This window comes from Gobio gobio (genome assembly GCF_949357685.1).
Source record: "Gobio gobio genome assembly, chromosome: 16".
Classification (NCBI taxonomy): domain Eukaryota; kingdom Metazoa; phylum Chordata; class Actinopteri; order Cypriniformes; family Gobionidae; genus Gobio; species Gobio gobio.
In genome coordinates, this window is record NC_137109.1 from 8,682,881 (window position 1) to 8,700,961 (window position 18,081).

Below are 18,081 nucleotides of genomic sequence, written 5' to 3' on the forward strand. Positions count from 1 at the left end.
ATATGACACTGAAGACAATGGGTCTCATTCACTAAGCATGCGTACGCACAAATTTGTGCGTGAAATGTGCGTATGAACGATTTTAAGTAAGAAGATTTCGTAATATTTTTTTCCCAAAACTATAGGAACAACTGAAACCACACGTACGCAAAAATAACTTAGTCTGTATGGCTTTATAATCGTATTAAGAAGTTATATTTCATCCTAAAATGACTAATTACATTAAAGTATTTTGCTTTAATTGTATTATATAATCCATATATGAAATGATTAAATACAATTTAATTTAATCTTAAATACATTCGATCATATACAGTTAAAGAGTAGGAAGAGCTGCGTAGCGAGGTTTCTCTTATAACGCGCATGTACAGCTGGCCAATGAGAGCTCTGTAATCTGGGTCTGTATAAAAGGTGTTTATTGTGAGAACTGGTGAGAGTGCATTGCTCGAGGATCCAGGCGAGAGCGTGTCTGCGAACAGCGGCAAGTTTAACGAGAGTGGCGAAAGGCTGCAAGGAAAGCGTGAGTGGAAAGCCCTTATATGGAGATGGTTTGGACGCGTTTTATACAAATGACTTACCTCGTGCACGCAGCCGCTCATTTAGAATACTCCAAATTGACTAACATGAGATCGACGCTAAGAATAAATTCATGTGTGTACTAACATTTTTCTGAATCAGGTGGAGATTTTTTGTGAGAAGTTCTCCAGTGTGTACAAATACGAAAGAATCCACGCAATTATTAGTGAATGAGACCCAATGAGTTCTGAGCTGATGCTAATAATAGTCTCAGCCTCAGACGTCACACCCATGGACCATTGGCTGAACGTCTGATGCATAGGGCACACTTATCTGGAAAGTTGTCATCTGATTGGTTGAATTCTACAGGATGTCCGCGAGACGAGTATGTTACGTTCTTTAACGGTCCGTATAGAAATAAACGCTGTGTCGCCAAACCCCCTCGTGGAAGAAGAACGCCGTGTGTTTACAACTTTGACAATGAACGCTTACCAGGATCAACTAAACACTGGATTTTCTAAAGTATGTGAAGTTCGCATCTCTACTGTTGCAGTAAACTTGAACAACATTCTTAAATTAATACATTTTTAGATGCACGCCGGTCTGTTATTGCAGGGACATCGACTTTACATTTTCATGCCCCTAAACATGACGCGGAACAAAACTAACTGTGATTGGTTACGTCAGTCAAACGTCCTCTTGGGCGGTCCTTGACCAATGAAAGCTGCAATAGAGTCCAGACCTTCTGCCGTCAGTCTGAAGGTCTGGCTACGCGAGACTAATCAGGGTTCTTGCAGGTTTCAGAAAGTCAAATTTAAGACCTTTTTAAGACATTTTAAGACCATAAAGATTGAAATTTAAGACCTATACGACGCATTACCAAAATTATTTCAATCAAAGAAATAATAAAAAAAGCAATAAAGCAATGACATTAGTAACCCTCCACAGCCAACAACGTGCCAAATGCCCAAAACCTTAGGCCCAAAATGAAAATAGGCTAAAACAAACTTGCCTTTTCAAAACAGCATATTAATAGCCTAATAGAGATTGAACAGGGGATGCACTAGGGAGATAGGAGAAACTAGGGATGCACGATTTGGGGAAGATATCTAATTGCGATTATTCTGGTTAAAAGGCAAATTTTTTAGTTTTTTTTTTACAAATGAAAAGTGTATGCATATAACATTTTATATATTAACGAGACTAATAATAATGATTATATTCAATAAATACAAATATTTAACAAAATTAGAAATATTACTTTTACAATAACATTTTAATTATTAAAAAATTAAAAATAGAGTATTTAAGAATAAATATAACAATATAATACTAATACTAATAAAATAACATTTATATTTTACAGAAAACTTATTTTACAAAAAAACCCTGCTGGGTTACCTGTTAATATGCAGACAGCCTATGACTAAAAATCATTAGAAAGGTCTAAAGATTTATTGTAAAAAAAATAAAGAAAAAAATAAAGAAATTCTGTGCTTTTTATCTGTGATATAAATTTCTTAAAGTCTATGTATTTAATATGAAATATGAGCCTCTTATGCATCCACTGTGGGGGAAAAACTGTACATTGGAGAAAAACATATGGGTTGTCATATACATTTATTTAGAGAGAAGTATTATTTTTCATATTTGTTACCCAAACTTTCATTCATACTGGAAGCCAGAGGGCGCCCTCGAGCAGAAACTCCACATTTCCCTCAGAGAAGTAATCATTAGCCCTAATGTGAAGCTAGCGATGTAGGACAAACAGAAGATAGAAACGCTTTGACTGATGAAACGAAGACAATAAACACGACTGCATCAAGCTATGGTGTATTTGAGTTCTTCAAGCCTTCACTATTGTCATAATAATAAGGTATGCAGTGCTGATTGAGTGCAGACTTTATCACTGTTTAGAATAATATAAAACAATGCATGTCTGCCTCATTCTGTCCAGAAAAATACAACTTTATTAAATGTAGACGTATTTTGCGGGCAGGTAATTGCATTTATCACGGGATTTGTAGTTTTATCACCGACTACGTGTACCAACACCCCCAGAAAGAACTACAACACACCGAACGAACGCTCTGAGGGCAGCGAGGTAAAGACTCTAGAGCGCCGCTTTCGCGATTCAATACTTTTTTGCTACAGTGTAACGTTAATAACTTTCTGCAGCCAGCATTTCTGGAAATGAACGAGGATAACACTTTTTTAAAGACCTAACTAAATTAAATTTAAGACCTCGGGTGAAAATCTGGCCGTTTTTAAGACGTTTTAAGGCCTTAAATTTAAAAAAAATTATTTTAGACATTTTAAGACCCCGCGGGAACCCTGACTAATGCTACTATGACAAAACACTCACACTTTATCTTCCACATCTTCAGCCATGCGGAGGATCTCAAAAAGCAGCACCATTTTCCCAGAATGTTCCAGCACCTCGGAATCTGGCTCGGACACAAACTCTTTGTACCAGTCCGGTGACGGGCTCCCAGGATTGGAGTTTGACGGGGCCCGAACTGAGGAAAACACACTGTTAAGAATATATTTGCAGAACACATGCATGGCAGGGATCTTACATGCAAAGTTTCAGCACAAAAATAAAACGTAAAAAGGGAAGCGGAAGTTATTGTAACTAGTGTCAGGTAAAAAATCTAGCAACGTATTAATGAATAAATATTTCCCACCCAAACTGAATTTTAAATTTCATTTGTGGAATTGCATGTGTGAACTATCATCAAACTAACTGTACAAAATATATCTTCTGGGTCATTAGTATCAGTCAGTGATAAAGTCAGGCAAGCACTATTAGTAATACTCCTATCTGAGGAGGTGATTGTGTCAGTAAGCTCAGTCATACCCTCCTCCACAGGCTCTGCTCTGTTCCTCCCCTCAGGGTTTCCACCACGAGAGCTGGTGTTCCACTCCTTAATCACTTCCAGGTCATCACTGTCAGACTTGTCTGAGCCCTTGTCTTTTCCTTTGCCTCGCTTCTTCTTCCTGTATGGGGGTTTAGGTAACCAGATCAGTCATAATAGAGGTAGGAAACAGGACAATTAAGAAAGAAAGAAAGAAAGAAAGAGTATGGGCTTTTCTCAAACCTTTTAGGCTTCTCATCTTCAGAGGTCAAACTCATGGAGGACTCCTCAGTCTCTGACGCTATGAACTCCTCCATACTGTCCTCGTCGAAGTATCCCTGTTGGTATGGACGGAAAAAAGCAGTAAAGCCGCTGCTACTGTAATCAGCAGAGTTCAAGGGATAGTTAATAAAAATAAAACTTCTGTCATTTACTCACCATCATGTCGTTCCAACCCATAAGACTTTTGTTAGTTCTCCGAAACGCATATTAATGAAACTCGAGGGATTTCTGTCCCTCCACTGAAAGTCCAGGTAACCAAAACTTAGAAGATCCAAAAAGGTCAACGGTGTTGTAAAATAAATCGCTCTTGTGAAGAGATACGACCACTCTAAATAATGAATGGATGTAATTTAACACACATACAGTGCAAATCACACTGTAAACATTTATGTTCTTGTGTCTTTGAACTAGAACAAACATCACTGGTTTTTGCACAAGACACGCATGTTTGAGCTTCTGTGTTCATCATATTTGATGTGTGCTATGCATGTGTGTTGATCCTTGTTTATGTAAATAAAAGCCTGATTAAATCTGTTCATCATTTAAAGCAATTGTGTCTCTTTGGAAGACTTGGATTAAACCGCTCGTATGGATTCATTTTTCTACACCTTTATGACCTTTTTGGATCTTAATTTTTGATTACCTGGACAGGAATAGTGCAGGTTGCATTACAAAAAAATCGTATATTGTGTAAATAATATTATCTTTATGTTTCGAAGACCAAAGTCTTGTGGAATGATGTGAGTAAATGATGACAGATTTTGCATTTTTAGGTGTAATTATCCCTTTAAATGCTGTAAAACTAATGGATTGTCTAGTTTTCAATGGCTCAGCACAATACATTTGAGATAATGTGAACCTGAGCATGTTCAAAAGTGCTTCTTTGGCAACTAAGGCTGCATTTACACTGCAGTCTTTATGCCCAATTCTGATATGTTGACTATATATGATTTTTTTTTTTAAGACCAGCTTACTTTTAAAAGTGACCCAAATCCAATATCTGCATTTACACTATACACTTGGAAAAACAACCAAAGGTAGACTGATGCGTAAAAGCTTATGCTGAAAAGGAAGTAAGAACGTTGCGATTGGCAATGGGTGTAGAAGAAATGATAATAAAAATGTTTGCTTTCCACACCATCTTTAAAAAGGTCAGTGAAACATTGGTGGAGGAAAAAACAAACAGGAGCCCTTGTTGCAGCCTGGGCATTGAAAAGAGTCATGTGATCACGGTTGGTGGCCGAGTTGACGTTATTCGCCATTGTCGCATTTTCAATGACATACGACTCGCATTGATGGGAATACTTGCATGGCAGATGCAAATGCACATATCGGATTCATAACAGATTTATTTAATACGAATGAGGCCTGAAACCAAAACGTGCTTTTTTTCTTGCTTACACGTTCGTGGGTCATATCTGATCTGTGCCACACGGGAGGAAAAAAAAATCATAATTGGGTCACTTGAACCATGTAATGTAAATGCAGCCTAAAGAACATCATGTGGCTCCCTAGTCCTGCATGTGCACAGAAAGCGATGACTTCAGGGAAAGTTCCTAAATTCCCTCAGATTGTGTTTCCAGAGAAGTCTGCAGTCCGCTTGTCTTTATTCCCTCACCTTGTTTTCTTTACTGATATAGTCCAGCTGGAGGCACCACGGATGGGTCCAAATTCTGCTGAGCATCTGGAAATCCTGGAAGAGTTTGGTTCCCGCACGACCTCTTCCACTCTCCAAGGCAGAACCGACACCTGTTCAGAGAGAGACGTTTAGTGCCAGCCGCTGGCACAGCCTCTAGCCCAGCGTGCCAGAGCACGGAGCACCGCTGCGCCCTAAATCCTGCATTCAGATTAGCCCAGAGGATTAACATGAGCAGGTAAACAAGCTCTTAGGACTGTGAGAGGCTCGCGCTGCCTGTTTTCACACTGATACTTAGAAAAACAAAGCCAAAAAATTCTTTGCAAGAAAGGCTTTGCTATAAACATCTTAAAACCACTGTGTGTCCTTTCTGCAATTCACCAAGCGGATTTGCCAAACAAATGACTGCTATGTTCAAAAACAAACATTAGCATACTGTATATTGCACAGAGCCTGAAGCCCGTCTACTAGGGATCGGCACAAGTACCAGTGATGATCGTTCATGAAAGCGGAAATCTATTTTTCTTTATTCTGATTGGTCATAGCGACATTGAGGTCTGATCGGTTAGCGTTAGGACAGCATGTCGTCCGGGCCGGAGAACTAAAGTGAAGCAATGGCTTTGAAAGCATGCAGTGATGCCTGGAAATACAGTAAAGTGCAAGAGGTGCAGCGCCAGTCTGTCTTGCACATCACATTATAATGAGTATTGTATTGTTATTTGTGCTTTAGCTGCCGGTTTTTCAGTGTTGTTACAGGAAGAGCACATCCAACTAGGAGTTACACATTCTGACAAGCACGATCAAGTTCACTTGTGCATTGGTGTCATTTTGTGTAGTTGTAATATTTTGTCTGCGCATACATATGTGATTATTCTCTTATAGGATGTGTTCGGTTGAACCTAAAAGCTAGCAAAGCGTTCATTCACTCTGCAAAGTATAATGTACTTTTAAAAAGTAATACAAAAACAACCAGGGCTTGACATTAAGGGTGTCCTCACACTAGGCACAGTTGCCTTGTACCGTGCCCGAGCGTGATTGTCCCCACTCCCCCGCTGGCCTGCACTCACACTTGCACTTGACGTACCGGGCCGGAGAATGCTTACGTCATTCACGATGCAACTTTTTGTTGTGAAGAAGACCAGAAGAAAATCGCTAATAGATTTATAATTTATGCGGTGCATCGATTTTCACTTGATTGCTCTGCACGTATATGAAGATTATTACGGAGGCAGCTGACTTTAATGGAGGAATTTGCAGCTTTGCTGGCAAACTACAATTCGTGTTCATCAATAAGGTGAGAACCAGGCCCGTTATAAACCAAAATATACTTGAATTAATTGAAAAGTGTACCCAAGTAGTAATATTTTGGTGTTTGCTGTCGTGATGATGATGGTAACGCACAGCTGTGCTCCGGCGTGGTTAGCGCTCACACAGCATGCGAACCGCGCTCGAACCCAACAGAACCGCGCTCTAGCCCACCTCTTCCAAGCAGGCCATGGCCGGCTAAACAAACCACGCCCAGGCACGGTACGGAGTACTCACATTATTCAACTGAACCAGACTTTGGGGGTCAAACACGCCCAGGCACGGTTTAGATCGCCTTGTGTAAGTACCCGAACACCCGGCAAATGCGGGTTGATTTATTTGTGGCGCTCCGCCACAATATCAACACTGACCGCCACAAATAGATATCAGAGCTCGATAAGGTTTTGTGTCCTTATCAAATCGCAAAAGACTGTCTGTTTGCGCTGCGCAAATCACACGATCAGCTCCGCGTCTCAGTTCACAGTGAATGAACGCGGTGAACTCCATCTGTGCATGTGCTGAGTTTAGCGTGCATTTGGGAACATAGCTGGCACCAGTTACGTATTATATTCACATCTGCATAGTTGACGATTACCGCATCTTACTAGATTTGTAATGAGTGTTTGTAAACATGTTTTCCGACAAAAACAAATGCTCGACTGCAGTTTACATCAAAATAAAAGCTCATGCATTTGTTTTACAACATATTGCCATTACGGCCTTAGGATTAATATTATAACTATTATTACTATTATGGAGTGTAAGAGTCCCCTTTTAAAGTTGAGGTTCAAGCCAATGCTTGATACTTTTTCTTTGCTCAATTTGCACACTGAATATGGGTTGGAGCTCTTAATTTTGAACTCTCAAAGTGCACCAGATTAATGAATTTAACATTAAAATACACAACATTTTCCTATGGGGGGCATGCCCCCCAACCCCCCTACAGGGACAGAGATCCACCCACAGTTTCACTAAATCCTATGGGAAATACTGCACTCCTACTAGCCACTTTGGTGGGTTGAAATCATAAATCCAGAAGTTAAAACTGACGACAACAGAATTTCTGTGGGGGGAAAAAATAAAAAATAAATAACGAGGAATAAAGAGAGTTCAGAGTTTAAATAATTAAATTGCCTAGTCATGCTTTTTGATTATTAATATTTAATTAAACCATTAAAACTGTATTCACAGTTTCATACATCAAAGTGTTATACTTCACAGGGCCCAAAAAATGTAGCAATCGTATAAGCTTCATATTTCAATTAATTCAATGTTTTTTGACTAGTAAAATTAAGATAAAAAAAACGAAACAAAACACGGAATTTGGGAAAAACAAAAGATATTTATAGGACGCTAGTTACATGTTGATTTATGTTTTTTTTTTGTGTGCTTTTTTTATATACCGCCGTGTGTGACCCCATATAATGACTGTTGCAGCATCCATAGAAATGTTGAAATCTAGAGTGACAGTTTTCAAGCAGATCAAATGATAGGTAATTAATAATCTAGCAGTTATTTTTCCATCTCATTTTTGCATACCAGGAAGACACAGGGCCAGAGTACAGTCATTGCTGTCAAATCTGGGGTAGAAGACAGTATTTTAGCAAAAAATGTCACACGCTGTAGTGTAGTTAACACTGTAGTGTGTGCAAAACGCTGAATGCGAGTTCACCTAAATGCAGCATGAAATTGGATCAGGGTTTGGGTAAAGCAGGCCACCGGGACAAAAGCACAAGCATTGAGGGAAAGACAGTGTCTGGTTGGTGGTCTCTGGGGGTCTGCACCCACAGCCACAACAGCAGCGCAGAAGCATAGCAGCGGATCAGAGGAAAGCCGGCCTAATGAGCCTCCGGCTGGAAAATTCTCCCCAAGCTCTTCATTAGATAAGGACGTGGGAATTTGTTCAGATAGCCTCACGGCCTGGTGCCAGCTGCCATTCTTTCTCTCCCAGCTGCAGAGCTGCTTCAGAACAATCGCGGCCTGAGCTAGAACACCACGAAAGCACTTCATTGAAAAAAGAAGAGCCGACGGGTAAAAGCTGGTTTCCCCTCAGGAGACTTCAGGGTCTAAGCTGACAGACTTTATGAGGTTTGTCACACATTTGACTTGATTAAAACTCAACATGAAACGCATTTAACTTTTGTAATGTAACATTTTTGAGTGAAACTGAATATTCAGCAGGTTTAAGATGGATTTTAGTCGTGTGAAATGTGCCGAGACACGTTTTTTTCCCCTGTTCACATGGTCGGTCACATCAGCAGAAACGTCATTTCAGAGGTGGGAAAATAATTTCATGTTGCTTAAGAATATTTGCACTGATTAAACCAGAGACATTTATGATGACAATAAATAGGGAACATTTTGACGATAAGTTGCTTAAAACAACAAAGAGCAAACATGCGATTAACAGAATGACGTAGAGACGTACCTGTAAAGTGATCCAGATAATATCGATAAAGCTTGCACTGAATGGGTGTTAACCGGACCGATAACACGTACTCATGTTTTGGTGGCAGGAATTTTGTAAGGGCAGTGTAATCTCTTCTCTGTGGGACAACAACAAACATTTTTTTAAAGTGTGCATATCATAAACAAGCACTGAATATTTCACTCATTTATAGACGGGTATTGTGACTTAAGATAAATAAAAGAACAATATTCAAGCCCTCATTGGCTGCGGTGATTTGGCTTACTTGGACACATCCTGCCAGCATCTCGTAGAGGATGTGTGCTCGTTTCTTCATGACACGGACGTCAACAAGCGTGGAGTCGGCACACTGGCCGTTCTGGATGGGGTTGATGAAGCGGTTTCTGAACTCTTTCACTGATCCCAGCAGGTTCTCCTTAATGAAGTTCACCATACAGTGATCTGAGGGCAGAAAGTGACACTTTTTCACTCACAGAAATAATTTCGGTCATAATTAAAGTGTTTATAGCCATAAATTCAGAATAACACACTTTCCACCTCAGATGACAACCCTGAACTGAACACTGACTATCTGAGGAATAATACACACTTAAATACTCCAAAGCTGGTTGAAATCACCGGTTACAATCTGATTGGCTAGTTGCAACACAATACCTGGGATTCAAGGAGCACCTGAGAACTCTATAAGCTATTAATAACTAATGATCTACTAATATGTTAGCTGATATTTGGCAATTTTGAGATTGTGGCATTTGCTGACCACATACACCTGTTCACTTAAAAAAATTATAATAAAAATTAAATGGGTGTAATTTTTGGTATGGGCCTTTCAGGTTCGGCACGTGTACCAAACGAATACAGCATTGTTTTTACTTCTGAGTGCGTTGAACGTCATTTGAAATGTAAGCATTAATATATATTATATACGCATCTGCAACATAATAAAAGACTAAGTGAGCTTCTGTAGGAAAAGTGCATGATCCGAGTTGTCCTTCATGAGACATGCTTTATTATATTTATTACGTGCTTCAAATTCAGCCTACAGTTTAAAGCGGCTTTACCTCATGCAAGATGCATGTGCTGTTTAATGCATTTGAAACCTGCATTACATTTTACAATCTTTATCTGTAAATGTTATAAATCCTTCACAGACTTCACTAAATGTTCACTGGATGATCACGCATACGTGCCAAACAGAAGGAGTGCAATAAATCTGACTAAACATACATTTTGCATGGAAAAGTGTAAGCACTTCCCCCATTTACAACAACACCATAAACTGCAGTACGAAGACTGTTGCAGCAGTATTGACAGGCATTGTTTATGTAAAGACAGAACCATAGTTGTTCAGTAAACCAGTGTTTAATAAAAAAAGTGTTAAAAAAATTATGTTTTGTGTTTACCCTTTGCTGTACTGAAAACATGCCGAACTGTGACTTCAAATCAAGGGTATGTACCGAACCATCATTTTTGTGTTCCGTCACACCCCTAAGCACTAACAGTAAGAGTGACTTACACTCGATAAGGTTGTTCTGCAGTGGAGTTCCTGTCAGCACCACCCGCCGACGAGTCCTGATGGAGTTCATGGCTTTGGAGACGGCAGACGCTTCGTTCTTCAGGATGTGACCCTCATCACAGATGACAAAATCCGGACCTGTGCATCAAAACATTACAAAATTCCTTCATAAAAAAGAATGTCTAGTAAATGAAACATTTTACAGCAACATGTCAGTTTTATTCACTTTCACCATAACATTTTTCCAGGTTCATCATAACATCACGTGCGTCGTCTTTGCTAATGCAGTAACTTCACCTGGATCAACTAGAGTTTTCTGAAAGGTTTCCTTCAGCTTCTTGCTCTTGATGTTTCGTCCTTGCGTGAGGTTGCGGTACATCTCGTAGCCTATGATCATGACGCCGCCATCTTCCTGCCAGCGCTGTAAAGCGTATGCTCTATCCTGAGGTCTCTTCACTGTGGCCAGCTCGGTCACCTGAATCACAGAGGAAAAGACACAGACATATGGTGAAATTAAAAGTCAAAATTAAAAAAGGAATTTGCTCTGCAAGTGATCTTTGAAACGGTGATTCGGGATTTTACATTGGACTAGGGGTAGAAAATGTATGTACACTTGCATTTTTTAAAGGTACACTATGTAACTTTTTTTGTTCAAAAGAACAAAATTTAAATATTGAGTAAATACATCATCAATCCTTCCAAATTGTGGTTGTGTCTTACCCAGATTCACTATGGTAAACCTACTATAAGTGTTTATATTTTAGACCTGTAAATAGAGAAAAGTTTCTCTGTCTACTTTGACGTGTGTGGTGTGAGAGTGGCTGAGGTTAGCTGTCACAATGAGTGAGAAAGGTTGACATGGAGCCGCTAAATCTACAACCTTAAGGGAATCACCTGTTTTAAACAAACTGCGAACAGAGGAGAGTCTGCTGGCAAAAAGAGAACGTGACAGAGCTCGTAATAAAACAAGAATCAACATCGGCATGGCTTTTCAGAGATGGAGAGAACTAGGGTTGGGTATCGTTTGGGTTTTTTTTCGATTCCGGTGCCAAACCGATACTTTTAAAACGGTTCCGGTGCCTAAACGGTGCCTGAACCGATAATTTTTTTTTTTTAAAAGGCCACCAAACGAGGTGGATGACATTAAATGGCTTTTTATTTATTTATTTATTATTTAAATTGAACCATTTATTAAAAGTTTAATGCATACTTAAATGTATGAATATAAATAAATACAAAACACAATTTACTTATTTACAAATTATAATTGACATATTTACAAATTCACAGTAAAACCTAAGCCACCTAACCCAACTACAACAAGCCTAATATAACTCTAAACAGTTACAGTAATAACAGCAGTCGTCTGTATTCTTGCTCTGCTACAAACCAGCTTCGAGCTTCAGCTTCATTTTGAAATATGATCATATTCTCTGGCTAAATATTTTTGAACGCATCGCCTTAATGTTTCTTAATGGTGACGTGTCATGTTTCTCACATGAAACACAGCAGCCGCAATAGCGCTGACAGCTCAGCTGTATCGGGTTTATTTCGTTTTTTCTTTTTATTCAAAATATTCACAAACTTCTTAACTGTGTCACGAACTATCTGATGTTCAAATGTGTGAGTGAATGTGTGTTAGTTGATCTATAAAGCGCAATGGGCGGCGCCATGTTAGTTTGCGCCTCAGAATCGGATCTGTCGGATTTACAACACTGAGTTCATTCTCGTCTTACGAAATACATGAAAGTAAGTGACCAGTGAACTGGAAGAAGAATAGAGTAAACAATATAGTTACTATATAATGTGCATTTATCTGATGTGAATAAAACACGTAACGTTAGTCAAATTATAACCGTCTGAAAAGATTGTCATTGCCGCTTTCATAGACATCAGTGTGTGTTTTTTGCTAGTAGCCTACTTATGAACATTTAAATGTCTGAAACCTGAAATAAACATGATGTCGTTGAAAACACTGAATAGTTGTCATGAGTTGTGATGTGACCAGCGCTGAGCGTCTGTCTCTGGCTCAGCCAAAGCGCGAAAGCACGTTTGAATTTTGGCACCGAAATGAGGAACCGAAATCTGCGTTCTGATTCGGTCCGGTACATACCGGTTATATAAGTACCGGTGCCATATTGGAACCGGATTTCGGTACCCAACCCTAGAGAGAACTGAGGGATTTGAATTATGGTGTTTAATACGGTTGAATTATGAAAAATGGTGTTTATTACTCAACAGGCAAGTAAGGTGTTTTATTGAACAGATAAACTGCCATATGTAGCTCTTTAGTATTAGTAAAGTATTATCAATTGTGACGGCTCATTTCATCATGGTTATTGTAGTGCTGTGCCGGAATTTACTGCGTCTATTAATGGGTAAAGCTACAGTAACGTCTTCAGCTAGTCAGCTTGAGATCCTTTCCATCTAAACGTATATCTCTTAAGCCTAATAGTGAATGTTTTATGAAAAGTATGACAATCTCCCTCTCTCTCTTTTTTAGTTATGAGAAGTCACACAGAGCCGAAGCACAACCAAAACAATGTTCATCCGCAGAATGCATGCAGCTTGGGCTGCTACAGGGCCAAAAGTTACATAGTGTACAATAGAATATGTTTATTTGAATTATAAATAAATTATCCACGTGCATGACACCTCGTTGAATTATAGCATGTTGGGGTCTGCCAATCACAACAATATGTTCATTCGCATATACATATCTTAAAGGACTAGCAGCAAAAACACCTTATATGACTAAAAAAAAAAAATCTATTTTTTTTTAATACACTGAAGTCCACATATTACATTCAATATGGCCACTTCAATCTAAATGTGCATTTTTTGTAACATTCATTATCCACACTTTGTATGGAGTTTTTAAATGGACTCGTGTGATTAACAAATAATGGTAACGAGCAATGGAAAGATCTACATGATACAATACCAAATCTCTACCTCTAAACTCTCCTCGTCCTTCAGGCCTTCTTGCCACTTCTCAAACTCATTGAGCCAGTTGAGCACAGTGTTGAGTGGACACACCACCAGAGCTGTGGAGAAGTTCAGCTTCTCACACAGCAGGACCGTGTGGAGAAACGTCACCACCTGCAGGACGCAGAGAGAACGGCAGAGTCACTCGCAATCCCGTCACAGCATGATCAAAAAACAATCATCATTCACAGCTGTTCATAACATGGTATTATAACAAGATGCTTCCAAATAAATACATAAATAATTACCTGGAGGGTTTTGCCCAGACCCATGCAGTGGGCCAGAATACAACCGGAGCCACCAGATTTCTCTATCTTTTTCACTGACTCACAGCAGCAGTCCCACACAAACTGCACACCTGCAAACAGAACAAACACAAAACATCACTTGTGTGTCCTCCACTTAAAAAAAAGGACACTATGAGGGTCTAAAACTAATTAAATATGAAAAAGTCCAGCACCAATTAGCTATTTTCTGTGAATGTGCAGAGACTGCCCATTCATTTGCTGTTAAAGGTTACAAACCAGTGCGTTTATGATTACGATAATAAATTAAAATAATACGATAATGCATAAGCAAGCAAAATAATGGACGTTTTTGTACAGCTAAAATAACTGGAAGCGGAACGGAAGCCTCTGCACATTTAACTTACAATGGCCATAAAACTAAAAACTAGGGCTGCACGATTATGACAAATCATAATTGATGATTATTCCCTTGAAATTGTAATTACGCTTATTAATTACGATTATCACAATTTGCATCAAATGATGTTTTGAATAGCTTTGTACCATTGTTTGAAGCAATCATTTTTTGGGGCCGATACCGATTTTAACAAACAATTATTGGCTGATTGCGATACCGATTTATTAAATTAAATACATATATTATTATTTCATTGAAACGTAGCGAAATTCTACTGTACAACATTAATATATTTCTGTCACAATTACTTTGTTAAACTGAACTTTTATTTTGACGGGTTGCTGTGAAGTTTCTGTCTGTGTGTTCATGATATGACGATAGATTTTGTCGAATGAAACGCTACAATGCTCATGAAGTGACTGGAGATGAGGTTCATGCATTCATGTCCTCATATATCGAGGCGCCAGAGGCTGAAAAAGACTGCAAGTTTCAGTGTGTGAGGTAAATGAAACCATTCATTCACACAGAAACATGCAGGATTCATATTTAAAGTCTTTTTGCAAATATATATATATATATATATAGCCATTCCGCGTTATGCAGTAAATTCAGTTTTTATGACTGTATTCCGTCTGCGTTTTCCACATCACAGAAATTAATCCTTATGACAGTTATTTAGTCAAGAGAAGTGAGCGTTTTAATTTTTTTTGTTTGTCTTTTGTGTTGTTTGATTAACATTAAAACGCAGACAGCAGCACAGCAGGAATATTACATTATAATCTTGGATTATGCAGCAGACATTACACAGCTCAGTGCCTTCACGCAGTTCATTAATAAACCATCGGTTTGTTCATGCCGATGGTTGTAAATTGATCAAAAATCGTCCGATAAATATCGGCGGCCGATACATGGGTGCATCTCTAATATTTTTATATGAAAATAAGCTGAAAACATTCTTCCTGAAAAACGTATTGCTTTTCTATGGCATTAAGCCTCAAATGTCAACTATACTTTTTTTTTCCCAGTTGTAGTCACTGTATGAAGAATATTTGGGTATATGTCACAGTTTACTTAATTTTGCCATCCTCACTTACATAAATTAACTACAGAGTCCTACACCCACTAATAAAACATTATATCTGGTGTTTGAATACATTTTTGGGTTTGACTGTATACATGCAGTTTATTTAAATTTAAAAGTCCTGAAGATAGTCCAAGATGCACTGAAATGTTTGTCGTTTCTTTTTTCCTTTTGTGTGGTCACTTTTTTTGTTAGTGCACGTTTGTACTTTGCAGTCATTTTTAAACGAGAATCTTCATTAAAACTTTCTCAATGCATCTAGGACTTTGAACTTGTTTGGTGTACAGATTCCTTATTTTGTTTTTTACATTTTGAAAACTAATAAAAACATGAATATTTTATTTAAAATTGTACTTAAATTAATATATTACTAGTTGACACATTTAACTTCAGAAACATGATGCATTTCTAGGTAAAGACTTATGGAGTTTTTTTCGGTATATAATATTTTTGAGCGCATTGCAACCTTGGTTTTCTTATTTAAAAAATTGCTTAAAGCTACACTGTGTAACTTTTTTAGTCTATTCTTAGCTAAAAACACTTCGTTCTTTCAAAAATATATGTGCTCATTAATGTATATTTACTTCTTTCAAGTAATAAAGTATTCTCGTAAGTTTATAATATGCCATTGAAAACACATAAGGTAATGGGATCTAACGGTGGTCGCCATGTTGCCCCTCCATCTTGAAAGTACATTAGCCAAAGAGGGACATACCCATAAATTCAAGCTTCGCCTTTCGCGTTTTAACCGGTTTTAACACTCGATGGCACTGTACAAAATTCCCTGCCTCGCGCATGTGCGCGTCAACTTGTTCAGACTTGTCTGGTGCATATGCAGAGAGTTTTCATCTCAGCAGCGTTCAGTAACAGACTTTTGAGGAATAAACAAGCCAGGAAAACTCTGTATAACTCTGTTTTTCCTTGTGTGGTATTTCTGTGCGTTAATAACTCCGTAAGTAATAATAGTTATTGTCATTGTAGATGTGTTTCAGAGTGTGTCATCGCGTAATTCAGTTGATGTCACCTCAGAAGTATTTTTGTGTCAACATACAATAGCGTAATGCTCACCTATTTGAACAATCATTTAGTTATTTTGTTATCAACAATGTTTATTCGTTTATAGAAAATATTTGCTTGTAATGTATGTTGATGGAAATATGTATCAGGTCTGATCGGCATATTAACAATTGTTATACAGAGCACACTGCAGTGCTAACGTTAAAGCGCCGCACACACTTTTGTAACCGGACACCGCTTGTTAGCAGCAGCAGCGGCAGCTCCGCTCCTTTTAATGCAGCTGCATTTAGCGCCTATATATCGTACAATAAGCTCTGGTTTACGGTTACATTATACAAATGTAATAAGTATAAGTATAAATAAGTACTACATAAGTATAGTTATACAGTTCTTAACTGTGTATGTATATTTACCATCCTTATTTGTTCTCTCACAGAAACCACATTTATGTACATATCCACGCAAACCTGTTTATGCCTTGCAATTGGATGACTGAATAAACATTACTATCATCAAAGTTCACTCTGGATTAGCTGCAGTTCTTTCTAGCCGAATAATTAGGCCAGTTGAGTTCCAACCATCCCACTGCGCACAGAATATCCCACAGGCACCGTGTCGAATGTGGACGAGGTCGAACTGGAAGCCATGTTAATCTTGGACTAAATCGGCCACCGTAGGAGTTGAAACGAAATCGGAATTGAGAGGAACAGAAACTAATATTCACTGGATGGTCATTTACCTTTTCACCACAAGATGGGGGAAAATATCACACAGTGTAGCTTTAAGAAGCCATGAACATTTAATAAGAAAGAAACGGGTCAATTTTTATTTGATGATGACTTTAAACATTGATTTACTTCGGCTAACCCATTTCAGGGACATACTAGAAATGCTAAAAAGTCACTATAACCAAAGCATATATATATAATTTTTCTGCTACTGAAAAAAGAAAAAAGCTATATAAAGAGTGGCGGCTGCTGACTCACCATCCACCTGATGGGGTTTGAGTTTGGTCACCAGGTTCCTGTGAACCTGCACTAGCGGCTCCTTGGTCTCCTCGTCCTCATCGAGCACCAGTTTTGTGGTGATGGGACACGTGATCTGCGATGACTCCTCCACCACGATAGTCTGAAACCAAAGAGCCCCAGCTTTGAGTTTTCTGTCCAAGATGAAAACTACAATACAGCGGTACAGTTTCACGACGCTGAGCCCTTAACATTTGCATCTTAGATTTTTACCTCTCGCAGCTTCTCCCTCAACCGCTCCCTCTCAGCAATGCGTTTCCTCCTGTCCTCTTCCTCCTTCAGGGCATCTCGGGTCTCTGTCCGCAGATTGTCATCTTTAATGATCTTGCGGATCTTCTTGCGATTTTTGGGTGTTCCTTTTTCATCATCATCATCTTCACCATCTCCATCTCCTTCCTCTTCCTCTCCACTCTGTAGAACAGTACCACAAAACTTCACATAAACACATCACCAGTTTCTTTATTCATCGTGCTGATCTCGATCTATAACATACAGTACCTTGCCACTGGATGAGGAGTCTTGAACCTTAATGCGGCGTCGTTTTTTCTTCTCTTTCTGGTAACTTCTCTCACCGTCTTTTGCTGCTTTCCTGGACGATCTACATGTGTAACCAGAACATGGTAAGTTTTGTTTGCCCCATCAAACACTAATAGATTCATTTGTCGTAAAAAAAATGCATTAATAAACCATGATTATTAATAATCCATAAAAATGAAGCAGAAGATTATACGAAAGGAGACTGTGGCCAGGGATGCCACATTTGATTTGGGACTGAACACTTTAT

The 18,081-nt window shown here is 38.6% G+C and overlaps 1 protein-coding gene across 1 annotated transcript in view; it reads right to left on the bottom strand.

Annotated features, from left to right (window-relative positions):
- atrx (ATRX chromatin remodeler) overlaps window positions 1–18,081 on the bottom strand; it is a 62,749-nt gene that overhangs the window by 19,562 nt on the left and 25,106 nt on the right. Inside the window, exons 14-26 of the mRNA XM_079839585.1 lie at window positions 17,796–17,895; window positions 17,511–17,708; window positions 17,259–17,400; window positions 13,778–13,887; window positions 13,497–13,643; window positions 10,839–11,016; window positions 10,542–10,679; window positions 9,291–9,466; window positions 9,026–9,143; window positions 5,275–5,405; window positions 3,618–3,712; window positions 3,377–3,516; window positions 2,882–3,035 (exon numbers count right to left, since the gene is read on the bottom strand). Of these exons, the coding sequence (XP_079695711.1) occupies window positions 2,882–3,035; window positions 3,377–3,516; window positions 3,618–3,712; window positions 5,275–5,405; window positions 9,026–9,143; window positions 9,291–9,466; window positions 10,542–10,679; window positions 10,839–11,016; window positions 13,497–13,643; window positions 13,778–13,887; window positions 17,259–17,400; window positions 17,511–17,708; window positions 17,796–17,895 (1,827 nt within the window). The remainder of the gene's footprint in view (window positions 1–2,881; window positions 3,036–3,376; window positions 3,517–3,617; window positions 3,713–5,274; window positions 5,406–9,025; window positions 9,144–9,290; window positions 9,467–10,541; window positions 10,680–10,838; window positions 11,017–13,496; window positions 13,644–13,777; window positions 13,888–17,258; window positions 17,401–17,510; window positions 17,709–17,795; window positions 17,896–18,081) is intronic.